The sequence below is a fragment of the Xenopus tropicalis genome, chromosome 6, assembly GCF_000004195.4.
Source record: "Xenopus tropicalis strain Nigerian chromosome 6, UCB_Xtro_10.0, whole genome shotgun sequence".
NCBI classification, from domain to species: Eukaryota; Metazoa; Chordata; class Amphibia; order Anura; family Pipidae; genus Xenopus; species Xenopus tropicalis.
In genome coordinates, this window is record NC_030682.2 from 6,583,674 (window position 1) to 6,611,011 (window position 27,338).

A 27,338-nucleotide genomic window follows, 5' to 3' on the forward strand; every position below is an offset into this window, starting at 1 on the left:
CAACGTACTGAAACAGGTTTATTCACAGAACGACTTCAGAAATCCAACCAATTGCGTTCATTGGTTCCTCTGAGTTCATTGGTACTTGGACCAGCTCCGCATACTGTTCCTGCCAAGTGATATCCGCGCTATAGAACAAGCTGTTCTGATACCGACAGGGTCGGCCCATGTTGCACAAGCGCTGGTGCCGGACGGAGGCGGAGTGGGTGCTAAAGCTGCGCTCACACCCGTTGCACGCATAGGGTTTCTCCCCTGTGTGAGTCCTCGTGTGTTTCACCAGATCCGACCTCTGGACAAAGCCTTTGCCACACTCCTTGCACGGATACGGCCTCTCCCCCGTGTGGGTTCTCGAGTGCTTGACCACGGACGAGCGGTCGATGAATTTCTTGCCGCACGTGGTGCATCTGTACGGCTTCTCTCCTGTGTGGATCCGCTGGTGTTTGGCCAGGTCCGAGTTCTGGATGAAGCTCTTCCCACAGGTGGGACAGGCGTAGGGCCTCTCCCCGGTGTGTATCCGCACGTGTTTCACCAGGGCAGAACTCTGACTGAAGCCCTTGCCGCACTCCTTGCACGTGTAGGGTTGTTCCCCCGTGTGCGACCGCCAGTGTTTCAGGAAGACGGACCTGTGAGTGAAGGACTTCCCGCACTCCGAGCACATGTATGGCGGGGTTAGCTTGGCCTTTATCGCAGGAGGGCAGCAGCTCTGGAGAAGACTAAGGGGGCCGTACATTACACGTGGATCTTCTTCTTTAACAACATGGAGCTGCGGAACCAGACTCTTCGGATCATCTTCAGACTCTCCCCAGTACGTAACCTGGTGCTGTTCCGCGGCAGAATCCGGAACTGGGCTCTTGTTATTGTGAACTCTCTGGTGCCTGGAAAGGGCCGACTTTTCCACAAAGCTCCTCTCGCACAGCCCGCACTTGTACGGCCTCTCCCCGGTGTGGGTGCGATAATGCTTGACGAGGTCCGACTTCTGGATGAAGCTTCGGGCGCACTGGGTGCACTTGTACGGCCGCTCCCCCGTGTGGATCCGAATGTGCTTGATAAGTACCGACCTGTGGGCAAAACATTTGCCGCAGTCGTTGCATTTAAACAACCTCTCCCTGGCGGCCTCGGGCGAAACGTAATTAGTGTTCTCGGCCGTATCACCATAAACCATATTATCCGGCGGGTCAGGCTGAGTCTTCGATACAAGGCCCGGTCCGGAGCCAAGAACAACAGGAGGGTTCTGTTCACTGTGGCATTTCAAGTGTTTGAGGAGGTTGCAGCTTTGGCTGAAGCTTTTGCCGCACACGTTGCACGGATACGGTTTGATTCTGCTGTGAATCCTTTGGTGCTTAATAAGGGAGGAGCCTTCGGTGAAGCGTTTGCCACAGTCAGGGCAGTGGTACGGTTTCTCCCCGGTGTGGATCCTTTGGTGCTTGACCAGATCCGAGTTCTGAATAAAACACTTCTGGCACTGCTCGCACTTATATGGTTTCTCCCCGGTGTGAGTTCGCATGTGTTTGGTCAGGGCGGATCTCTGCACGAAGCCTTTGTTGCATTCGGCACAAGTGTAGGGCCTCTCGCCTGTGTGGGTCCTCTGGTGCTTCACCAGGTCCGAATTCTGGATGAAACCCTTGTTGCACTCGGAACAGTGGTACGGCCGTTCCCCCGTGTGGGTTCGCAGGTGTTTAACCAAGTCGGACGTCTGGAAGAAACTCTTGTCGCACTCGTTGCACGGATATCGTTTCTCTGCCTTGTGAGTTCTCTGGTGTTTGACCAGGGCGGGTCTCTGGCAGAAGACCTTGTCACACTCCGGACACGGATAGGAAACCAGCCGACTCCTCAGCCCTTCGCTCCCAGTCTCCTGTTTTATGAGGATTTCATGGAACGCCGTGGCGGCCGGTGGGGTGTCTCCATTGTGGACCATGGTGTGTTTAACAAGGTCTGAGCTTTGGGTGAAGGTTTTTTCACACTGTGTGCACGGATATGGTTTCTCCCCTGAGTGGGTACGCCGGTGCTTCACCAGCGACGACCCTTCGGTAAAGCACTTGTTACATTCGGTACAGTGATATGGTTTCTCCCCCGTGTGGATTCTCTGGTGCTTCACCAAGTCGGAGTTCTGGATGAAACTCTTGCCGCACTGGGCGCAGGCGTATGGTTTCTCTCCCGTGTGGCTCCTCATGTGCTTGGTGAGCGCAGATTTCTGGATGAAGCCTTTCTCGCAGACACTGCACTTGTGCGGCCGCTCCCCGGTGTGGGTCCTGTGGTGTTTAATGAGAGCCGATCTTTCGGTGAAGCTTTTGTCGCACGTGTGACACGGGAACGGCTTCTCCCCAGTGTGAATTCTCCAGTGTTTGTGCAGGTCGGATTTCTGGGAGAAGCTTTTCTTACACACGAGGCATTTGAACGGTTTCTCTCCGGTGTGGACGCGGAGGTGCTTCACCAAATCAGACTTCTGTACGAAGCCTTTTTTGCACTCCATGCACTGGAACTTCTCTCCACTGTGCAGCTTTGAGTGCTTCATAAAGGTCGACCAGTGGCTAAAAGTCCGGTCGCATTCAGAACACTGGTAAGGGGAAGTCACGGCTGGGGCACGAGGATCGGAGAGCGACGACCTTGTGTGCACCTTCTGATGCTTCACCAAGTCAGAGTTCTGGATGAAACTTCGGAGACACGTGGTGCATTTATAAGGCCGCTCGCCGGTGTGGATCCTCTGGTGCAAGATGAGGTTTGAGCGTTGAGTGAAGGCTTTCTCGCAGGTGCTGCACTTGTATGGTTTCTCCCCAGTGTGAGTCCTTTGATGCTTAGCCAGAGCGGATTTCTCTGTGAATTTTTTGTCGCAGTGGGTGCATTTGAAGGGTTTCTCCCCTGTGTGAGTTCTTAAGTGTTTGACGAGGTCAGATTTCTGGATGAAGCCTTTGTGGCAGTCGGCACACTGATACGGCCTCTCCCCGGTGTGGGTGCGCAAGTGCTTCACCAAGTCGGAGTTCTGAACGAAGCCTTTGTTGCAGTAGGAGCACAGATAGGGTTTCTCCCCGCAGTGCGCCTGCTGGTGGTTGAGCAAAGATGTCCACTGCTTGAATGTCTTCCTGCATTTGGCACAGGAGAACGGACTCTCTGCAGCTGTTATCACCTCATTCTGGGAGCTTAATGGGCCAGTTCCGACTACCGAGTCTGGATCTGGAACGTTTTGGGACTCTGTATGTTTTCTCATATGCGCGGCGAGATCAGAATTTTGGGCGAAACTTCTGCTGCACTCGGAGCACCTAAAGGGTCTTTGGGCATTGTGCGTCCTCTTGTGCTTCATCAAAGCCGAGCTCTCGGCAAACCTTTTGCCGCACAGAGGGCATTCGTACGGTTTCTCCCCGGTGTGCGTCCTTACGTGTTTCACCAGGTCCGAGTTCTGGATGAAGCTCTTGGCACACACCGAGCAGTGATACGGCCTCTCCCCTGTGTGCGTCCGGCGGTGCTTGGTTAGCGCCGATCTCTGATTAAAGCTTTTCAGACAGTCCGGGCACCTGTAAGGTCTCTCGCCCGTATGCGTCCTCTGGTGGTTGACGAGGGCCGAGCGCTCGGTGAAATTCTTCTGGCACTCTGCGCACTGATACGGCCTCTCTCCGGTGTGGGTCCTATGGTGCTTAATGAGATCCGACTTCTGCACGAAGCCCTTTTTGCAGTGGGGACACTGATGCGCCTTCTGCAGTCTGTGCATCCTTTGGTGCCGGGCCGCGGCTGCATAGCAGCTAAACAGCTTGCCGCAATGGCTGCAGATGTGGCTCTTCTTGGCCGAGTTGCTTCCCTCCACCACAGGCTCCTCCACCGGCTCCGACTTTACTGCGGCCAAAGTACCGAGGTACAGCACCTCCTTATAGTCCTCTGCTGCCCAATCAGAATCCTTGGGCGTTTCACCTGCAGAGACATTGAAGCTGGTTAAACTCTACAGGGGGGGGGGCCCTATCTGTGCCAAGAACCCAAGCAATGGGGGCCCCCCAACACCAATCAAAGGAAGTCAGTCCTTTCCGACAAAAAAATGCAACAGTCACCAGTCTTGCTTTACAGCAGGGATTCTATGGAGTAAAGCTGGGGACTGGTGGGCCCCATTCGTGGACCAATAAGCTGCCACATTGGCCCATGTGTAAATATATAATTATCTATAAAATGTAGAGGGTAGAACAGTATTGTGGCCCCTAAGCAATACCCCATGGGGGGGGGGATAGGAAGGGGCACTCGTTGCCTCGTTGACTCACCGTCCTTCTCCTTGCGTTCGGGACGGGCATCGCTCCTCGACCACAGATCTTCTCCCGCCTCGATCTTTGATACAATTTCTGGCTTTCCGATTGGATAACCTGCGAGGGACGATCACAGTTATATACAGGATGAATGGGAATCCCGGAGACAGCGCAATACATAGAAATAATTAGCTTTGTTTATTGACTCCTCCCACTGTTCGGAGGAGCCAATAAACAAAATGTCAGGGGCACTGCACGTGCTCAGTGGGCTCAGGGCTGCTGAAGTTTAGGGCTTGTGGGAAAGTGAAGTCACATCAGTCCTAGAAGCGCTACTAGAGGTCCGACTGTGTATAATGGAGACAGCAGCCGCTGAAGACTTAATTAACGACATGTAATTAGTGACTGGCCAATGGATTGCAGCGCTGCACTCACCCAGGGAAAGCACGCATTCGTAGTTCTCCGCCATGACGCTCTTGTACATGTCCCTCTGGGAGGGGCTCAGGCTTTCCCACTCGCTCCACGAGAAATAAACCGCAACGTCATCGAACGTCGGCGCCACCTGAGCAGGAACAGGAGGGAGGTGAGAGCGGCCATACTGCTAATGGGGGGGGGGGGGGTGGGCACTGTGTATCCCTACTCTCTGACAGGAGCCCCAGGAGCCCCGGCACTGTGTATCCCTACTCTCTGACAGGAGCCCCGGCACTGTGTATCCCTACTCTCTGACAGGAGCCCCGGCACTGTGTATCCCTACTCTCCGACAGGAGCCCCGGCACTGTGTATCCCTACTCTCCGACAGGAGCCCCGGCACTGTATATCCCTACTCTCCGACAGGAGCCCCGGCACTGTATATCCCTACTCTCCGACAGGAGCCCCGGCACTGTGTATCCCTACTCTCCGACAGGAGCCCCGGCACTGTGTATCCCTACTCTCCGACAGGAGCCCCGGCACTGTGTATCCCTACTCTCCGACAGGAGCCCCGGCACTGTATATCCCTACTCTCCGACAGGAGCCCCGGCACTGTGTATCCCTACTTTCTAACAGGAGCCCCAGCACTGTGTATCCCTACTCTCTAACAGGAGCCCCGGCACTGTGTATCCCTACTCTCTGACAGGAGCCCCGGCACTGTGTATCCCTACTCTCTGACAGGAGCCCCGGCACTGTGTATCCCTACTCTCTGACAGGAGCCCCGGCACTGTGTATCCCTACTCTCTGACAGGAGCCCCGGCACTGTGTATCCCTACTCTCTAACAGGAGCCCCGGCACTGTGTATCCCTACTCTCTAACAGGAGCCCCGGCACTGTGTATCCCTACTCTCTGACAGGAGCCCCGGCACTGTGTATCCCTACTCTCTGACAGGAGCCCCGGCACTGTGTATCCCTACTCTCTAACAGGAGCCCCGGCACTGTGTATCCCTACTCTCTGACAGGAGCCCCGGCACTGTGTATCCCTACTCTCTGACAGGAGCCCCGGCACTGTGTATCCCTACTCTCTGACAGGAGCCCCGGCACTGTGTATCCCTACTCTCCGACAGGAGCCCCGGCACTGTGTATCCCTACTCTCCGACAGGAGCCCCGGCACTGTGTATCCCTACTCTCTAACAGGAGCCCCAGCACTGTGTATCCCTACTCTCCGACAGGAGCCCCGGCACTGTGTATCCCTACTCTCTGACAGGAGCCCCGGCACTGTGTATCCCTACTCTCTAACAGGAGCCCCAGCACTGTGTATCCCTACTCTCCGACAGGAGCCCCGGCACTGTGTATCCCTACTCTCTGACAGGAGCCCCGGCACTGTGTATCCCTACTCTCTGACAGGAGCCCCGGCACTGTGTATCCCTACTCTCCGACAGGAGCCCCGGCACTGTGTATCCCTACTCTCTGACAGGAGCCCCGGCACTGTGTATCCCTACTCTCTAACAGGAGCCCCAGCACTGTGTATCCCTACTCTCCGACAGGAGCCCCGGCACTGTGTATCCCTACTCTCTGACAGGAGCCCCGGCACTGTGTATCCCTACTCTCCGACAGGAGCCCCAGCACTGTGTATCCCTACTCTCTAACAGGAGCCCCGGCACTGTGTATCCCTACTCTCCGACAGGAGCCCCGGCACTGTGTATCCCTACTCTCCGACAAGAGCCCCGGCACTGTGTATCCCTACTCTCCGACAGGAGCCCCGGCACTGTGTATCCCTACTCTCTGACAGGAGCCCCAGCACTGTGTATCCCTACTCTCCGACAGGAGCCCCGGCACTGTGTATCCCTACTCTCTAACAGGAGCCCCGGCACTGTGTATCCCTACTCTCCGACAGGAGCCCCGGCACTGTGTATCCCTACTCTCCGACAGGAGCCCCGGCACTGTGTATCCCTACTCTCCGACAGGAGCCCCGGCACTGTGTATCCCTACTCTCCGACAGGAGCCCCAGCACTGTGTATCCCTACTCTCCGACAGGAGCCCCGGCACTGTGTATCCCTACTTTCTAACAGGAGCCCCAGCACTGTGTATCCCTACTCTCCGACAGGAGCCCCGGCACTGTGTATCCCTACTCTCCGACAGGAGCCCCGGCACTGTGTATCCCTACTCTCCGACAGGAGCCCCGGCACTGTGTATCCCTACTCTCCGACAGGAGCCCCGGCACTGTGTATCCCTACTCTCCGACAGGAGCCCCGGCACTGTGTATCCCTACTCTCTGACAGGAGCCCCGGCACTGTGTATCCCTACTCTCTGACAGGAGCCCCGGCACTGTGTATCCCTACTCTCTGACAGGAGCCCCGGCACTGTGTATCCCTACTCTCTGACAGGAGCCCCGGCACTGTGTATCCCTACTCTCTGACAGGAGCCCCGGCACTGTGTATCCCTACTCTCTGACAGGAGCCCCGGCACTGTGTATCCCTACTCTCCGTCAGGAGCCCCGGCACTGTGTATCCCTACTCTCTGAAAGGAGCCCCAGCACTGTGTATCCCTACTCTCCGACAGGAGCCCCAGCACTGTGTATCCCTACTCTCTAACAGGAGCCCCGGCACTGTGTATCCCTACTCTCCGACAGGAGCCCCGGCACTGTGTATCCCTACTCTCCGACAAGAGCCCCGGCACTGTGTATCCCTACTCTCCGACAGGAGCCCCGGCACTGTGTATCCCTACTCTCTGACAGGAGCCCCAGCACTGTGTATCCCTATTCTCCGACAGGAGCCCCGGCACTGTGTATCCCTCCTCTCTAACAGGAGCCCCGGCACTGTGTATCCCTACTCTCTAACAGGAGCCCCGGCACTGTGTATCCCTACTCTCCGACAGGAGCCCCGGCACTGTGTATCCCTACTCTCCGACAGGAGCCCCGGCACTGTGTATCCCTACTCTCCGACAGGAGCCCCAGCACTGTGTATCCCTACTCTCCGACAGGAGCCCCGGCACTGTGTATCCCTACTTTCTAACAGGAGCCCCAGCACTGTGTATCCCTACTCTCCGACAGGAGCCCCGGCACTGTGTATCCCTACTCTCCGACAGGAGCCCCGGCACTGTGTATCCCTACTCTCCGACAGGAGCCCCGGCACTGTGTATCCCTACTCTCTGACAGGAGCCCCGGCACTGTGTATCCCTACTCTCTAACAGGAGCCCCAGCACTGTGTATCCCTACTCTCCGACAGGAGCCCCGGCACTGTGTATCCCTACTCTCCGACAGGAGCCCCGGCACTGTGTATCCCTTCTCTCTAACAGGAGCCCCGGCACTGTGTATCCCTTCTCTCTAACAGGAGCCCCGGCACTGTGTATCCCTACTCTCTGACAGGAGCCCCGGCACTGTGTATCCCTACTCTCCGACAGGAGCCCCGGCACTGTGTATCCCTACTCTCCGACAGGAGCCCCGGCACTGTATATCCCTACTCTCCGACAGGAGCCCCGGCACTGTGTATCCCTACTTTCTAACAGGAGCCCCAGCACTGTGTATCCCTACTCTCTAACAGGAGCCCCGGCACTGTGTATCCCTACTCTCCGACAGGAGCCCCAGCACTGTGTATCCCTACTCTCCGACAGGAGCCCCGGCACTGTGTATCCCTACTTTCTAACAGGAGCCCCAGCACTGTGTATCCCTACTCTCCGACAGGAGCCCCGGCACTGTGTATCCCTACTCTCCGACAGGAGCCCCGGCACTGTGTATCCCTACTCTCCGACAGGAGCCCCGGCACTGTGTATCCCTACTCTCCGACAGGAGCCCCGGCACTGTATATCCCTACTCTCCGACAGGAGCCCCGGCACTGTGTATCCCTACTTTCTAACAGGAGCCCCAGCACTGTGTATCCCTACTCTCTAACAGGAGCCCCGGCACTGTGTATCCCTACTCTCTGACAGGAGCCCCGGCACTGTGTATCCCTACTCTCTGACAGGAGCCCCGGCACTGTGTATCCCTACTCTCTGACAGGAGCCCCGGCACTGTGTATCCCTACTCTCCGACAGGAGCCCCGGCACTGTGTATCCCTACTCTCTAACAGGAGCCCCGGCACTGTGTATCCCTACTCTCTAACAGGAGCCCCGGCACTGTGTATCCCTACTCTCTGACAGGAGCCCCGGCACTGTGTATCCCTACTCTCTGACAGGAGCCCCGGCACTGTGTATCCCTACTCTCTGACAGGAGCCCCGGCACTGTGTATCCCTACTCTCTGACAGGAGCCCCGGCACTGTGTATCCCTACTCTCCGACAGGAGCCCCGGCACTGTGTATCCCTACTCTCCGACAAGAGCCCCGGCACTGTGTATCCCTACTCTCCGACAGGAGCCCCGGCACTGTGTATCCCTACTCTCTGACAGGAGCCCCAGCACTGTGTATCCCTATTCTCCGACAGGAGCCCCGGCACTGTGTATCCCTACTCTCTAACAGGAGCCCCGGCACTGTGTATCCCTACTCTCTAACAGGAGCCCCGGCACTGTGTATCCCTACTCTCCGACAGGAGCCCCGGCACTGTGTATCCCTACTCTCCGACAGGAGCCCCGGCACTGTGTATCCCTACTCTCCGACAGGAGCCCCAGCACTGTGTATCCCTACTCTCCGACAGGAGCCCCGGCACTGTGTATCCCTACTTTCTAACAGGAGCCCCAGCACTGTGTATCCCTACTCTCCGACAGGAGCCCCGGCACTGTGTATCCCTACTCTCCGACAGGAGCCCCGGCACTGTGTATCCCTACTCTCCGACAGGAGCCCCGGCACTGTGTATCCCTACTCTCCGACAGGAGCCCCGGCACTGTGTATCCCTACTCTCCGACAGGAGCCCCGGCACTGTATATCCCTACTCTCCGACAGGAGCCCCGGCACTGTGTATCCCTACTTTCTAACAGGAGCCCCAGCACTGTGTATCCCTACTCTCTAACAGGAGCCCCGGCACTGTGTATCCCTACTCTCCGACAGGAGCCCCAGCACTGTGTATCCCTACTCTCCGACAGGAGCCCCGGCACTGTGTATCCCTACTTTCTAACAGGAGCCCCAGCACTGTGTATCCCTACTCTCCGACAGGAGCCCCGGCACTGTGTATCCCTACTCTCCGACAGGAGCCCCGGCACTGTGTATCCCTACTCTCCGACAGGAGCCCCGGCACTGTGTATCCCTACTCTCCGACAGGAGCCCCGGCACTGTATATCCCTACTCTCCGACAGGAGCCCCGGCACTGTGTATCCCTACTCTCCGACAGGAGCCCCAGCACTGTGTATCCCTACTCTCCGACAGGAGCCCCGGCACTGTGTATCCCTACTCTCCGACAGGAGCCCCAGCACTGTGTATCCCTACTCTCCGACAGGAGCCCCAGCACTGTGTATCCCTACTCTCTAACAGGAGCCCCGGCACTGTGTATCCCTACTCTCTGACAGGAAGCCCCCGGCACTGTGTATCCCTACTCTCTGACAGGAGCCCCGGCACTGTGTATCCCTACTCTCTGACAGGAGCCCCGGCACTGTGTATCCCTACTCTCTGACAGGAGCCCCGGCACTGTGTATCCCTACTCTCTGACAGGAGCCCCGGCACTGTGTATCCCTACTCTCTAACAGGAGCCCCGGCACTGTGTATCCCTACTCTCTAACAGGAGCCCCGGCACTGTGTATCCCTACTCTCTGACAGGAGCCCCGGCACTGTGTATCCCTACTCTCTGACAGGAGCCCCGGCACTGTGTATCCCTACTCTCTGACAGGAGCCCCGGCACTGTGTATCCCTACTCTCTGACAGGAGCCCCGGCACTGTGTATCCCTACTCTCTGACAGGAGCCCCGGCACGGTGTATCCCTACTCTCCGACAGGAGCCCCGCACTGTGTATCCCTACTCTCCGACAGGAGCCCCGGCACTGTGTATCCCTACTCTCCGACAGGAGCCCCGGCACTGTGTATCCCTACTCTCCGACAGGAGCCCCGGCACTGTGTATCCCTACTCTCCGACAGGAGCCCCGGCACTGTGTATCCCTACTCTCCGACAGGAGCCCCAGCACTGTGTATCCCTACTCTCCGACAGGAGCCCCAGCACTGTGTATCCCTACTCTCTAACAGGAGCCCCGGCACTGTGTATCCCTACTCTCCGACAGGAGCCCCGGCACGGTGTATCCCTACTCTCCGACAAGAGCCCCGGCACTGTGTATCCCTACTCTCCGACAGGAGCCCCGGCACTGTGTATCCCTACTCTCTAACAGGAGCCCCGGCACTGTGTATCCCTACTCTCCGACAGGAGCCCCGGCACTGTGTATCCCTACTCTCCGACAGGAGCCCCGGCACTGTGTATCCCTACTCTCCGACAGGAGCCCCGGCACTGTGTATCCCTACTCTCCGACAGGAGCCCCGGCACTGTGTATCCCTACTCTCCAACAGGAGCCCCGGCACTGTGTATCCCTACTCTCCGACAAGAGCCCCGGCACTGTGTATCCCTACTCTCCGACAGGAGCCCCGGCACTGTGTATCCCTACTCTCTAACAGGAGCCCCGGGCACTGTATATCCCTACTCTCTAACAGGAGCCCCGGCACTGTGTATCCCTACTCTCTGACAGGAGCCCCAGCACTGTGTATCCCTACTCTCTGACAGGAGCCCCGGCACTGTGTATCCCTACTCTCTGACAGGAGCCCCGGCACTGTGTATCCCTACTCTCTGACAGGAGCCCCGGCACTGTGTATCCCTACTCTCTGACAGGAGCCCCAGCACTGTGTATCCCTACTCTCTGACAGGAGCCCCGGCACTGTGTATCCCTACTCTCTGACAGGAGCCCGGCACTGTGTATCCCTACTCTCTGACAGGAGCCCCGGCACTGTGTATCCCTACTCTCTGACAGGAGCCCCCGGCACTGTGTATCCCTACTCTCTGACAGGAGCCCCGCACTGTGTATCCCTACTCTCTGAACAGGAGCCCCGGCACTGTGTATCCCTACTCTCTGACAGGAGCCCCGGCACTGTGTATCCCTACTCTCTGACAGGGCCCGCACTGTATATCCCTACTCTTGACAGGGCCCGGCACTGTGTATCCCTACTCTCTGACAGGAGCCCCAGCACTGTGTATCCCTACTCTCTGACAGGAGCCCCGGCACTGTGTATCCCTACTCTCTGACAGGAGCCCCGGCACTGTGTATCCCTACTCTCTAACAGGAGCCCCGGCACTGTGTATCCCTACTCTCTGACAGGAGCCCCAGCACTGTGTATCCCTACTCTCTGACAGGAGCCCCAGCACTGTGTATCCCTACTCTCTAACAGGAGCCCCGGCACTGTGTATCCCTACTCTCTGACAGGAGCCCCAGCACTGTGTATCCCTACTCTCTAACGGAGCCCCGGCACTGTGTATCCCTACTCTCTGACAGGAGCCCCGGCACTGTGTATCCCTACTCTCTAACAGGAGCCCCGGCACTGTGTATCCCTACTCTCTAACAGGAGCCCCGGCACTGTGTATCCCTACTCTCTAACAGGAGCCCCGGCACTGTGTATCCCTACTCTCTAACAGGAGCCCCGGCACTGTGTATCCCTACTCTCTAACAGGAGCCCCGGCACTGTGTATCCCTACTCTCTGACAGGAGCCCCGGCACTGTGTATCCCTACTCTCTGACAGGAGCCCCGGCACTGTGTATCCCTACTCTCTGACAGGAGCCCGGCACTGTGTATCCCTACTCTCTGACAGGAGCCCGGGCACTGTATATCCCTACTCTCTGACAGGAGCCCCGGCACTGTGTATCCCTACTCTCCGACAGGAGCCCCGGCACTGTGTATCCCTACTCTCTAACAGGAGCCCCGGCACTGTGTATCCCTACTCTCCGACAGGAGCCCGGGCACTGTGTATCCCTACTCTCCGACAGGAGCCCCGGCACTGTGTATCCCTACTCTCCGACAGGAGCCCCGGCACTGTGTATCCCTACTCTCTAACAGGAGCCCCGGCACTGTGTATCCCCTACTCTCCGACAGGAGCCCGGGCACTGTGTATCCCTACTCTCCGACAGGAGCCCCGGCACTGTGTATCCCTACTCTCCGACAGGAGCCCCGGCACTGTGTATCCCTACTCTCCGACAGGAGCCCCGGCACTGTGTATCCCTTCTCTCTAACAGGAGCCCCGGCACTGTGTATCCCTACTCTCTGACAGGAGCCCCGGCACTGTGTATCCCTACTCTCTGACAGGAGCCCGGGCACTGTGTATCCCTACTCTCCGACAGGAGCCCCGGCACTGTGTATCCCTACTCTCCGACAGGAGCCCCGGCACTGTGTATCCCTACTCTCCGACAGGAGCCCCGGCACTGTGTATCCCTTCTCTCTAACAGGAGCCCCGGCACTGTGTATCCCTACTCTCCGACAGGAGCCCCGGCACTGTGTATCCCTACTCTCCGACAGGAGCCCCGGCACTGTGTATCCCTACTCTCTAACAGGAGCCCCCAGCACTGTGTATCCCTACTCTCTAACAGGAGCCCCGGCACTGTGTATCCCTACTCTCCGACAGGAGCCCCGGCACTGTGTATCCCTACTCTCCGACAGGAGCCCCGGCACTGTGTATCCCTACTCTCCGACAGGAGCCCCGGCACTGTGTATCCCTACTCTCTGACAGGAGCCCCGGCACTGTGTATCCCTACTCTCTGACAGGAGCCCCGGCACTGTGTATCCCTACTCTCCGACAGGAGCCCCAGCACTGTGTATCCCTACTCTCTGACAGGAGCCCCAGCACTGTGTATCCCTACTCTCTGACAGGAGCCCCAGCACTGTGTATCCCTACTCTCCGACAGGAGCCCCAGCACTGTGTATCCCTACTCTCTAACAGGAGCCCCGGCACTGTGTATCCCTACTCTCTAACAGGAGCCCCGGCACTGTGTATCCCTACTCTCTAACAGGAGCCCCGGCACTGTGTATCCCTACTCTCTAACAGGAGCCCCGGCACTGTGTATCCCTACTCTCTGACAGGAGCCCGGGCACTGTGTATCCCTACTCTCCGACAGGAGCCCCGGCACTGTGTATCCCTACTCTCTGACAGGAGCCCCGGCACTGTGTATCCCTACTCTCCGACAGGAGCCCCGGCACTGTGTATCCCTTCTCTCTAACAGGAGCCCCGGCACTGTGTATCCCTACTCTCTGACAGGAGCCCCGGCACTGTGTATCCCTACTCTCTGACAGGAGCCCGGGCACTGTGTATCCCTACTCTCCGACAGGAGCCCCGGCACTGTGTATCCCTACTCTCTGACAGGAGCCCCGGCACTGTGTATCCCTACTCTCCGACAGGAGCCCCGGCACTGTGTATCCCTTCTCTCTAACAGGAGCCCCGGCACTGTGTATCCCTACTCTCTGACAGGAGCCCCAGCACTGGTGTATCCCTACTCTCCGACAGGAGCCCCGGCACTGTGTATCCCTACTCTCCGACAGGAGCCCGGCACTGTGTATCCCTACTCTCTAACAGGAGCCCCAGCACTGTGTATCCCTACTCTCTAACAGGAGCCCGGGCACTGTGTATCCCTACTCTCCGACAGGAGCCCCGGCACTGTGTATCCCTACTCTCCGACAGGAGCCCCGGCACTGTGTATCCCTACTCTCCGACAGGAGCCCCGGCACTGTGTATCCCTACTCTCTGACAGGAGCCCCAGCACTGTGTATCCCTACTCTCTGACAGGAGCCCCAGCACTGTGTATCCCTACTCTCTGACAGGAGCCCCAGCACTGTGTATCCCTACTCTCCGACAGGAGCCCCAGCACTGTGTATCCCTACTCTCTAACAGGAGCCCCGGCACTGTGTATCCCTACTCTCTAACAGGAGCCCCGGCACTGTGTATCCCTACTCTCTAACAGGAGCCCCGGCACTGTGTATCCCTACTCTCTGACAGGAGCCCCGGCACTGTGTATCCCTACTCTCTGACAGGAGGCCCCAGGCACTGTGTATCCCTACTCTCTGACAGGAGCCCCGGCACTGTGTATCCCTACTCTCTGACAGGAGCCCCGGCACTGTGTATCCCTACTCTCTAACAGGAGCCCCGGCACTGTGTATCCCTACTCTCCGACAGGAGCCCGGGCACTGTGTATCCCTACTCTCCGACAGGAGCCCCGGCACTGTGTATCCCTACTCTCCGACAGGAGCCCCGGCACTGTGTATCCCTACTCTCCGACAGGAGGCCCCGGCACTGTGTATCCCTTCTCTCTAACAGGAGCCCCGGCACTGTGTATCCCTACTCTCTGACAGGAGCCCCGGCACTGTGTATCCCTACTCTCTGACAGGAGCCCGGGCACTGTGTATCCCTACTCTCCGACAGGAGCCCCGGCACTGGTGTATCCCTACTCTCCGACAGGAGCCCGGCACTGTGTATCCCTACTCTCCGACAGGAGCCCCGGCACTGTGTATCCCTTCTCTCTGACAGGAGCCCCGGCACTGTGTATCCCTACTCTCCGACAGGAGCCCCGGCACTGTGTATCCCTACTCTCCGACAGGAGCCCCGGCACTGTGTATCCCTACTCTCTAACAGGAGCCCCAGCACTGTGTATCCCTACTCTCTAACAGGAGCCCCGGCACTGTGTATCCCTACTCTCCGACAGGAGCCCCGGCACTGTGTATCCCTACTCTCCGACAGGAGCCCCGGCACTGTGTATCCCTACTCTCCGACAGGAGCCCCGGCACTGTGTATCCCTACTCTCTGACAGGAGCCCCAGCACTGTGTATCCCTACTCTCCGACAGGAGCCCCGGCACTGTGTATCCCTACTCTCCGACAGGAGCCCCAGCACTGTGTATCCCTACTCTCCGACAGGAGCCCCAGCACTGTGTATCCCTACTCTCTGACAGGAGCCCCAGCACTGTGTATCCCTACTCTCCGACAGGAGCCCCAGCACTGTGTATCCCTACTCTCTAACAGGAGCCCCGGCACTGTGTATCCCTACTCTCTAACAGGAGCCCCGGCACTGTGTATCCCTACTCTCTAACAGGAGCCCCGGCACTGTGTATCCCTACTCTCTAACAGGAGCCCCGGCACTGTGTATCCCTACTCTCTGACAGGAGCCCGGGCACTGTGTATCCCTACTCTCCGACAGGAGCCCCGGCACTGTGTATCCCTACTCTCTGACAGGAGCCCCGGCACTGTGTATCCCTACTCTCCGACAGGAGCCCCGGCACTGTGTATCCCTTCTCTCTAACAGGAGCCCCGGCACTGTGTATCCCTACTCTCTGACAGGAGCCCCGGCACTGTGTATCCCTACTCTCTGACAGGAGCCCGGGCACTGTGTATCCCTACTCTCCGACAGGAGCCCCGGCACTGTGTATCCCTACTCTCTGACAGGAGCCCCGGCACTGTGTATCCCTACTCTCCGACAGGAGCCCCGGCACTGTGTATCCCTTCTCTCTAACAGGAGCCCCGGCACTGTGTATCCCTACTCTCTGACAGGAGCCCCAGCACTGTGTATCCCTACTCTCCGACAGGAGCCCCGGCACTGTGTATCCCTACTCTCCGACAGGAGCCCCGGCACTGTGTATCCCTACTCTCCGACAGGAGCCCCGGCACTGTGTATCCCTACTCTCTAACAGGAGCCCCAGCACTGTGTATCCCTACTCTCTGACAGGAGCCCCGGCACTGTGTATCCCTACTCTCTAACAGGAGCCCCGGCACTGTGTATCCCTACTCTCCGACAGGAGCCCCGGCACTGTGTATCCCTACTCTCTAACAGGAGCCCCGGCACTGTGTATCCCTACTCTCCGACAGGAGCCCCGGCACTGTGTATCCCTACTCTCTGACAGGAGCCCCAGCACTGTGTATCCCTACTCTCTGACAGGAGCCCCGGCACTGTGTATCCCTACTCTCCGACAGGAGCCCCAGCACTGTGTATCCCTACTCTCTGACAGGAGCCCCAGCACTGTGTATCCCTACTCTCTGACAGGAGCCCCAGCACTGTGTATCCCTACTCTCCGACAGGAGCCCCAGCACTGTGTATCCCTACTCTCTAACAGGAGCCCCGGCACTGTGTATCCCTACTCTCTAACAGGAGCCCCGGCACTGTGTATCCCTACTCTCTAACAGGAGCCCCGGCACTGTGTATCCCTACTCTCTGACAGGAGCCCGGGCACTGTGTATCCCTACTCTCCGACAGGAGCCCCGGCACTGTGTATCCCTACTCTCTGACAGGAGCCCCGGCACTGTGTATCCCTACTCTCCGACAGGAGCCCCGGCACTGTGTATCCCTTCTCTCTAACAGGAGCCCCGGCACTGTGTATCCCTACTCTCTGACAGGAGCCCCGGCACTGTGTATCCCTACTCTCTGACAGGAGCCCGGGCACTGTGTATCCCTACTCTCCGACAGGAGCCCCGGCACTGTGTATCCCTACTCTCTGACAGGAGCCCCGGCACTGTGTATCCCTACTCTCCGACAGGAGCCCCGGCACTGTGTATCCCTTCTCTCTAACAGGAGCCCCGGCACTGTGTATCCCTACTCTCTGACAGGAGCCCCAGCACTGTGTATCCCTACTCTCTGACAGGAGCCCCGGCACTGTGTATCCCTACTCTCTAACAGGAGCCCCGGCACTGTGTATCCCTACTCTCCGACAGGAGCCCCAGCACTGTGTATCCCTACTCTCTGACAGGAGCCCCGGCACTGTGTATCCCTACTCTCTAACAGGAGCCCGGGCACTGTATATCCCTACTCTCTGACAGGAGCCCCAGCACTGTGTATCCCTACTCTCTGACAGGAGCCCCGGCACTGTGTATCCCTACTCTCTGACAGGAGCCCCGGCACTGTGTATCCCTACTCTCCGACAGGAGCCCCGGCACTGTGTATCCCTACTCTCCGACAGGAGCCCCAGCACTGTGTATCCCTACTCTCCGACAGGAGCCCCGGCACTGTGTATCCCTACTCTCTGACAGGAGCCCCAGCACTGTGTATCCCTACTCTCTGACAGGAGCCCCAGCACTGTGTATCCCTACTCTCTAACAGGAGCCCCGGCACTGTGTATCCCTACTCTCTGACAGGAGCCCCAGCACTGTGTATCCCTACTCTCTAACAGGAGCCCCGGCACTGTGTATCCCTACTCTCTGACAGGAGCCCCGGCACTGTGTATCCTACTCTCCGACAGGAGCCCCGGCACTGTGTATCCCTACTCTCTGACAGGAGCCCCAGCACTGTGTATCCCTACTCTCTGACAGGAGCCCCAGCACTGTGTATCCCTACTCTCCGACAGGAGCCCCAGCACTGTGTATCCCTACTCTCTAACAGGAGCCCCGGCACTGTGTATCCCTACTCTCTAACAGGAGCCCCGGCACTGTGTATCCCTACTCTCTAACAGGAGCCCCGGCACTGTGTATCCCTACTCTCTGACAGGAGCCCCGGCACTGTGTATCCCTACTCTCTGACAGGAGCCCGGCACTGTGTATCCTACTCTCTGACAGGAGCCCCGGCACTGTGTATCCCTACTCTCTGACAGGAGCCCCGGCACTGTGTATCCCTACTCTCTGACAGGAGCCCGGGCACTGTATATCCCTACTCTCTGACAGGAGCCCCAGCACTGTGTATCCCTACTCTCTAACAGGAGCCCCGGCACTGTGTATCCCTACTCTCTGACAGGAGCCCCGGCACTGTGTATCCCTACTCTCTGACAGGAGCCCCGGCACTGTGTATCCCTACTCTCTGACAGGAGCCCCGGCACTGTGTATCCCTACTCTCTGACAGGAGCCCCGGCACTGTGTATCCCTACTCTCTGACAGGAGCCCGGGCACTGTGTATCCCTACTCTCCGACAGGAGCCCCGGCACTGTGTATCCCTACTCTCTGACAGGAGCCCCGGCACTGTGTATCCCTACTCTCCGACAGGAGCCCCGGCACTGTGTATCCCTTCTCTCTAACAGGAGCCCCGGCACTGTGTATCCCTACTCTCTGACAGGAGCCCCGGCACTGTGTATCCCTACTCTCCGACAGGAGCCCGGGCACTGTGTATCCCTACTCTCCGACAGGAGCCCCGGCACTGTGTATCCCTACTCTCCGACAGGAGCCCCGGCACTGTGTATCCCTACTCTCCGACAGGAGCCCCGGCACTGTGTATCCCTTCTCTCTAACAGGAGCCCCGGCACTGTGTATCCCTACTCTCTAACAGGAGCCCCAGCACTGTGTATCCCTACTCTCTAACAGGAGCCCCAGCACTGTGTATCCCTACTCTCCGACAGGAGCCCCGGCACTGTGTATCCCTACTCTCTGACAGGAGCCCCAGCACTGTGTATCCCTACTCTCTGACAGGAGCCCCGGCACTGTGTATCCCTACTCTCCGACAGGAGCCCCGGCACTGTGTATCCCTACTCTCTAACAGGAGCCCCGGCACTGTGTATCCCTACTCTCCAACAGGAGCCCCGGCACTGTGTATCCCTACTCTCCGACAGGAGCCCCGGCACTGTGTATCCCTACTCTCTGACAGGAGCCCCAGCACTGTGTATCCCTACTCTCCGACAGGAGCCCCGGCACTGTGTATCCCTACTCTCCGACAGGAGCCCCAGCACTGTGTATCCCTACTCTCCGACAGGAGCCCCGGCACTGTGTATCCCTACTCTCTGACAGGAGCCCCGGCACTGTGTATCCCTACTCTCTGACAGGAGCCCCGGCACTGTGTATCCCTACTCTCTGACAGGAGCCCCGGCACTGTGTATCCCTACTCTCTGACAGGAGCCCCGGCACTGTGTATCCCTACTCTCCGACAGGAGCCCCGGCACTGTGTATCCCTACTCTCTGACAGGAGCCCCGGCACTGTGTATCCCTACTCTCTAACAGGAGCCCCGGCACTGTGTATCCCTACTCTCTGACAGGAGCCCCGGCACTGTGTATCCCTACTCTCCGACAGGAGCCCCGGCACTGTGTATCCCTTCTCTCTAACAGGAGCCCCGGCACTGTGTATCCCTACTCTCTGACAGGAGCCCCGGCACTGTGTATCCCTACTCTCTGACAGGAGCCCGGGCACTGTGTATCCCTACTCTCCGACAGGAGCCCCGGCACTGTGTATCCCTACTCTCTGACAGGAGCCCCGGCACTGTGTATCCCTACTCTCCGACAGGAGCCCCGGCACTGTGTATCCCTTCTCTCTAACAGGAGCCCCGGCACTGTGTATCCCTACTCTCTGACAGGAGCCCCAGCACTGTGTATCCCTACTCTCCGACAGGAGCCCCGGCACTGTGTATCCCTACTCTCCGACAGGAGCCCCGGCACTGTGTATCCCTACTCTCCGACAGGAGCCCCGGCACTGTGTATCCCTACTCTCTAACAGGAGCCCCAGCACTGTGTATCCCTACTCTCTAACAGGAGCCCCGGCACTGTGTATCCCTACTCTCTAACAGGAGCCCCGGCACTGTGTATCCCTACTCTCCGACAGGAGCCCCAGCACTGTGTATCCCTACTCTCCGACAGGAGCCCCGGCACTGTGTATCCCTACTCTCTAACAGGAGCCCCGGCACTGTGTATCCCTACTCTCCGACAGGAGCCCCGGCACTGTGTATCCCTACTCTCTGACAGGAGCCCCAGCACTGTGTATCCCTACTCTCTGACAGGAGCCCCGGCACTGTGTATCCCTACTCTCCGACAGGAGCCCCAGCACTGTGTATCCCTACTCTCTGACAGGAGCCCCAGCACTGTGTATCCCTACTCTCTGACAGGAGCCCCAGCACTGTGTATCCCTACTCTCCGACAGGAGCCCCAGCACTGTGTATCCCTACTCTCTAACAGGAGCCCCGGCACTGTGTATCCCTACTCTCTAACAGGAGCCCCGGCACTGTGTATCCCTACTCTCTAACAGGAGCCCCGGCACTGTGTATCCCTACTCTCTAACAGGAGCCCCGGCACTGTGTATCCCTACTCTCCGACAGGAGCCCGGGCACTGTGTATCCCTACTCTCCGACAGGAGCCCCGGCACTGTGTATCCCTACTCTCCGACAGGAGCCCCGGCACTGTGTATCCCTACTCTCCGACAGGAGCCCCGGCACTGTGTATCCCTTCTCTCTAACAGGAGCCCCGGCACTGTGTATCCCTACTCTCTGACAGGAGCCCCGGCACTGTGTATCCCTACTCTCTGACAGGAGCCCGGGCACTGTGTATCCCTACTCTCCGACAGGAGCCCCGCACTGTGTATCCCTACTCTCTGACAGGAGCCCCGGCACTGTGTATCCCTACTCTCCGACAGGAGCCCCGGCACTGTGTATCCCTTCTCTCTAACAGGAGCCCCGGCACTGTGTATCCCTACTCTCTGACAGGAGCCCCAGCACTGTGTATCCCTACTCTCTGACAGGAGCCCCGGCACTGTGTATCCCTACTCTCTAACAGGAGCCCCGGCACTGTGTATCCCTACTCTCCGACAGGAGCCCCAGCACTGTGTATCCCTACTCTCTGACAGGAGCCCCGGCACTGTGTATCCCTACTCTCTAACAGGAGCCCGGGCACTGTATATCCCTACTCTCTGACAGGAGCCCCAGCACTGTGTATCCCTACTCTCTGACAGGAGCCCCGGCACTGTGTATCCCTACTCTCTGACAGGAGCCCCGGCACTGTGTATCCCTACTCTCTAACAGGAGCCCCGGCACTGTGTATCCCTACTCTCTAACAGGAGCCCCGGCACTGTGTATCCCTACTCTCCGACAGGAGCCCCGGCACTGTGTATCCCTACTCTCCGACAGGAGCCCCGGCACTGTGTATCCCTACTCTCTGACAGGAGCCCCAGCACTGTGTATCCCTACTCTCTGACAGGAGCCCCAGCACTGTGTATCCCTACTCTCCGACAGGAGCCCCAGCACTGTGTATCCCTACTCTCTAACAGGAGCCCCGGCACTGTGTATCCCTACTCTCTAACAGGAGCCCCGGCACTGTGTATCCCTACTCTCTAACAGGAGCCCCGGCACTGTGTATCCCTACTCTCTAACAGGAGCCCCGGCACTGTGTATCCCTACTCTCTGACAGGAGCCCCGGCACTGTGTATCCCTACTCTCTGACAGGAGCCCCGGCACTGTGTATCCCTACTCTCTGACAGGAGCCCCGGCACTGTGTATCCCTACTCTCTGACAGGAGCCCCGGCACTGTGTATCCCTACTCTCTGACAGGAGCCCGGGCACTGTATATCCCTACTCTCTGACAGGAGCCCCGGCACTGTGTATCCCTACTCTCTGACAGGAGCCCCGGCACTGTGTATCCCTACTCTCTAACAGGAGCCCCGGCACTGTGTATCCCTACTCTCTGACAGGAGCCCCGGCACTGTGTATCCCTACTCTCTGACAGGAGCCCCGGCACTGTGTATCCCTACTCTCTGACAGGAGCCCCGGCACTGTGTATCCCTACTCTCTGACAGGAGCCCCGGCACTGTGTATCCCTACTCTCTGACAGGAGCCCGGGCACTGTGTATCCCTACTCTCCGACAGGAGCCCCGGCACTGTGTATCCCTACTCTCTGACAGGAGCCCCGGCACTGTGTATCCCTACTCTCCGACAGGAGCCCCGGCACTGTGTATCCCTTCTCTCTAACAGGAGCCCCGGCACTGTGTATCCCTACTCTCTGACAGGAGCCCCGGCACTGTGTATCCCTACTCTCTGACAGGAGCCCGGGCACTGTGTATCCCTACTCTCCGACAGGAGCCCCGGCACTGTGTATCCCTACTCTCTGACAGGAGCCCCGGCACTGTGTATCCCTACTCTCCGACAGGAGCCCCGGCACTGTGTATCCCTACTCTCCAACAGGAGCCCCGGCACTGTGTATCCCTACTCTCCGACAGGAGCCCCGGCACTGTGTATCCCTACTCTCTGACAGGAGCCCCGGCACTGTGTATCCCTACTCTCCGACAGGAGCCCCGGCACTGTGTATCCCTACTCTCTAACAGGAGCCCCGGCACTGTGTATCCCTACTCTCCAACAGGAGCCCCGGCACTGTGTATCCCTACTCTCCGACAGGAGCCCCGGCACTGTGTATCCCTACTCTCTGACAGGAGCCCCGGCACTGTGTATCCCTACTCTCTGACAGGAGCCCCGGCACTGTGTATCCCTACTCTCTGACAGGAGCCCCAGCACTGTGTATCCCTACTCTCCGACAGGAGCCCCGGCACTGTGTATCCCTACTCTCTGACAGGAGCCCCGGCACTGTGTATCCCTACTCTCTGACAGGAGCCCCGGCACTGTGTATCCCTACTCTCTGACAGGAGCCCCGGCACTGTGTATCCCTACTCTCTGACAGGAGCCCCGGCACTGTGTATCCCTACTCTCTGACAGGAGCCCCGGCACTGTGTATCCCTACTCTCCGACAGGAGCCCCGGCACTGTGTATCCCTACTCTCTGACAGGAGCCCGGCACTGTGTATCCCTACTCTCTAACAGGAGCCCCGGCACTGTGTATCCCTACTCTCTGACAGGAGCCCCGGCACTGTGTATCCCTACTCTCCGACAGGAGCCCCGGCACTGTGTATCCCTACTCTCTGACAGGAGCCCCGGCACTGTGTATCCCTACTCTCCGACAGGAGCCCCGGCACTGTGTATCCCTACTCTCCGACAGGAGCCCCGGCACTGTGTATCCCTTCTCTCTGACAGGAGCCCCGGCACTGTGTATCCCTACTCTCTGACAGGAGCCCCGGCACTGTGTATCCCTACTCTCCGACAGGAGCCCCGGCACTGTGTATCCCTACTCTCTGACAGGAGCCCCGGCACTGTGTATCCCTACTCTCTAACAGGAGCCCCGGCACTGTGTATCCCTACTCTCTGACAGGAGCCCCGGCACTGTGTATCCCTACTCTCCAACAGGAGCCCCGGCACTGTGTATCCCTACTCTCTGACAGGAGCCCCGGCACTGTGTATCCCTACTCTCCGACAGGAGCCCCGGCACTGTGTATCCCTTCTCTCCGACAGGAGCCCCGGCACTGTGTATCCCTACTCTCTGACAGGAGCCCCGGCACTGTGTATCCCTACTCTCTGACAGGAGCCCGGGCACTGTGTATCCCTACTCTCCGACAGGAGCCCCGGCACTGTGTATCCCTACTCTCCGACAGGAGCCCCGGCACTGTGTATCCCTACTCTCTGACAGGAGCCCCGGCACTGTGTATCCCTTCTCTCTAACAGGAGCCCCGGCACTGTGTATCCCTACTCTCTAACAGGAGCCCCAGCACTGTGTATCCCTACTCTCTAACAGGAGCCCCAGCACTGTGTATCCCTACTCTCCGACAGGAGCCCCGGCACTGTGTATCCCTACTCTCCGACAGGAGCCCCAGCACTGTGTATCCCTACTCTCCGACAGGAGCCCCAGCACTGTGTATCCCTACTCTCTGACAGGAGCCCCAGCACTGTGTATCCCTACTCTCCGACAGGAGCCCCGGCACTGTGTATCCCTACTCTCTGACAGGAGCCCCGGCACTGTGTATCCCTTCTCTCTAACAGGAGCCCCGGCACTGTGTATCCCTACTCTCTAACAGGAGCCCCGGCACTGTGTATCCCTACTCTCTAACAGGAGCCCCAGCACTGTGTATCCCTACTCTCCGACAGGAGCCCCGGCACTGTGTATCCCTACTCTCCGACAGGAGCCCCAGCACTGTGTATCCCTACTCTCTGACAGGAGCCCCAGCACTGTGTATCCCTACTCTCCGACAGGAGCCCCGGCACTGTGTATCCCTACTCTCTGACAGGAGCCCCCGGCACTGTGTATCCCTACTCTCTGACAGGAGCCCCGGCACTGTGTATCCCTACTCTCCGACAGGAGCCCCGGCACTGTGTATCCCTACTCTCTAACAGGAGCCCCGGCACTGTGTATCCCTACTCTCCAACAGGAGCCCCGGCACTGTGTATCCCTACTCTCCGACAGGAGCCCCGGCACTGTGTATCCCTACTCTCCGACAGGAGCCCCGGCACTGTGTATCCCTACTCTCTGACAGGAGCCCCGGCACTGTGTATCCCTACTCTCTGACAGGAGCCCCAGCACTGTGTATCCCTACTCTCTGACAGGAGCCCCGGCACTGTGTATCCCTACTCTCCGACAGGAGCCCCGGCACTGTGTATCCCTACTCTCCGACAGGAGCCCCGGCACTGTGTATCCCTTCTCTCTAACAGGAGCCCCGGCACTGTGTATCCCTACTCTCTAACAGGAGCCCCGGCACTGTGTATCCCTACTCTCCAACAGGAGCCCCGGCACTGTGTATCCCTACTCTCCGACAGGAGCCCCGGCACTGTGTATCCCTACTCTCCGACAGGAGCCCCGGCACTGTGTATCCCTACTCTCTGACAGGAGCCCCGGCACTGTGTATCCCTACTCTCTGACAGGAGCCCCAGCACTGTGTATCCCTACTCTCTGACAGGAGCCCCGGCACTGTGTATCCCTACTCTCCGACAGGAGCCCCGGCACTGTGTATCCCTACTCTCCGACAGGAGCCCCGGCACTGTGTATCCCTTCTCTCTAACAGGAGCCCCGGCACTGTGTATCCCTACTCTCTAACAGGAGCCCCGGCACTGTGTATCCCTACTCTCCAACAGGAGCCCCAGCACTGTGTATCCCTACTCTCCGACAGGAGCCCCAGCACTGTGTATCCCTACTCTCCGACAGGAGCCCCAGCACTGTGTATCCCTACTCTCTGACAGGAGCCCCAGCACTGTGTATCCCTACTCTCCGACAGGAGCCCCGGCACTGTGTATCCCTACTCTCTGACAGGAGCCCCGGCACTGTGTATCCCTACTCTCTGACAGGAGCCCCGGCACTGTGTATCCCTACTCTCCGACAGGAGCCCCGGCACTGTGTATCCCTACTCTCTAACAGGAGCCCCGGCACTGTGTATCCCTACTCTCCAACAGGAGCCCCGGCACTGTGTATCCCTACTCTCCGACAGGAGCCCCGGCACTGTGTATCCCTACTCTCCGACAGGAGCCCCGGCACTGTGTATCCCTACTCTCTGACAGGAGCCCCGGCACTGTGTATCCCTACTCTCTGACAGGAGCCCCAGCACTGTGTATCCCTACTCTCTGACAGGAGCCCCGGCACTGTGTATCCCTACTCTCCGACAGGAGCCCCGGCACTGTGTATCCCTACTCTCCGACAGGAGCCCCGGCACTGTGTATCCCTACTCTCTGACAGGAGCCCCGGCACTGTGTATCCCTACTCTCTGACAGGAGCCCCGGCACTGTGTATCCCTACTCTCTGACAGGAGCCCCGGCACTGTGTATCCCTACTCTCCGACAGGAGCCCCGGCACTGTGTATCCCTACTCTCTGACAGGAGCCCCGGCACTGTGTATCCCTACTCTCTGACAGGAGCCCCGGCACTGTGTATCCCTACTCTCCGACAGGAGCCCCGGCACTGTGTATCCCTACTCTCTGACAGGAGCCCCGGCACTGTGTATCCCTACTCTCTAACAGGAGCCCCGGCACTGTGTATCCCTACTCTCTAACAGGAGCCCCAGCACTGTGTATCCCTACTCTCTGACAGGAGCCCCGGCACTGTGTATCCCTACTCTCTAACAGGAGCCCCGGCACTGTGTATCCCTACTCTCTGACAGGAGCCCCGGCACTGTGTATCCCTACTCTCCAACAGGAGCCCCGGCACTGTGTATCCCTACTCTCTGACAGGAGCCCCAGCACTATGCCCTACTTTCCCATCTGGCTTTGCGATGCCGAGCAGGTTCCCTACCTGTAGAGGGGCCAGCGGCCCGGCCATGGTGAGAGTAGGTAGGGTAGGTCTCCGCCTCTCACTCACCCCGAGTGACTCCGCCCCAGGAAGGGAGGGGCTCCGGGAAAAGACAAAGGAAGTCGGTACCGCGCTCCCTATTCTGCCGCTGCCTGGGAAACGTGCGCTCCTGGGAAATGTAGTTCCGGTACCATCACTCTGCGCGGCTGGGAACGTCCTGAAACTACATTTCCCACAATGCAGCGCGCCAGCTATATAGTCCGGCGCTCCGGGAGGAGGAGCTTCCAATAACCGGCGTGTGTGGCAGCTGGGGAGTCGGGCTCAAGCACTCGGTGCTGACAGGGTCTGGGCCCAATTGGTGTTAGTAACGGTTAATGTTATTCCTACACCATCAAGTGCAACTACAACTCCCAGCGTCCCACCCCCACCTGAATACTTAACAATTCTTACAGGGGCCCTGTCATGCGGGGGGCCAACACTACTAGTAATCATGTAATAGGCAGGGTTGGGCTTTATTTGATATTCCATGCGCTTCCTGCATTGTTCCACACATTGCCTTGTGGCCTTCAGTCTGGTATTGGGATACTGCTTTGGTTGCTATGGTCTAACAACCCCTAGCAACAACACAGTGGTTTGGCAGGCTGACAGAAGGGAGGAGTGTGTGATATAAAAATGTGACTAGAGATCTCATGGTAGAATTTTCAGGTTACCAAGGTCACTGACCCTAGCAACAAGGCAGTAGGCTAAGTACTAGAGTCTGCGTGAGTTTTAGTTGTCTGGCACCTGAGGGGTTACACCGGCCCCTGGCAGAGGGGAGACACAGGGAGGGGTCCGAGTGAGTGGCACAGGAATGCACCCAATACAGACAGGGGGTGGGAGGGTGTCAGAGCCAGTCAGGGAGGGGGAGAGCAGAGACAGTCAGGGAGGGGGAGAGCAGAGACAGGCAGGGAGGGGGAGAGCAGAGACAGTCAGGGAGGGGGAGAGCAGAGACAGTCAGGGAAGGGGAGAGCAGAGACAGTCAGGGAGGGGGAGAGCAGAGACAGTCAGGGAGGGGGAGAGCAGAGACAGTCAGGGAGGGGGGGAAAAGAGACTGGGAG

At 58.7% G+C, this 27,338-nt stretch overlaps 1 protein-coding gene across 1 annotated transcript; it reads right to left on the minus strand.

Moving 5' to 3' along the window:
* On the minus strand, positions 1–27,129 carry LOC101731232 (zinc finger protein Xfin-like). Its single transcript, XM_004919559.4, has 4 exons — positions 26,245–27,129; positions 4,650–4,776; positions 4,236–4,334; positions 1–3,897 (listed from the first exon to the last, which is right to left on the minus strand). The coding sequence occupies exons 1-4, from the start codon at positions 26,269–26,271 to the stop codon at positions 23–25; spliced, it is 4,128 nt and encodes a 1,375-aa protein (XP_004919616.1). The 5' UTR covers positions 26,272–27,129; the 3' UTR covers positions 1–22.
* Positions 27,130–27,338: the final 209 nt, after the last annotated feature.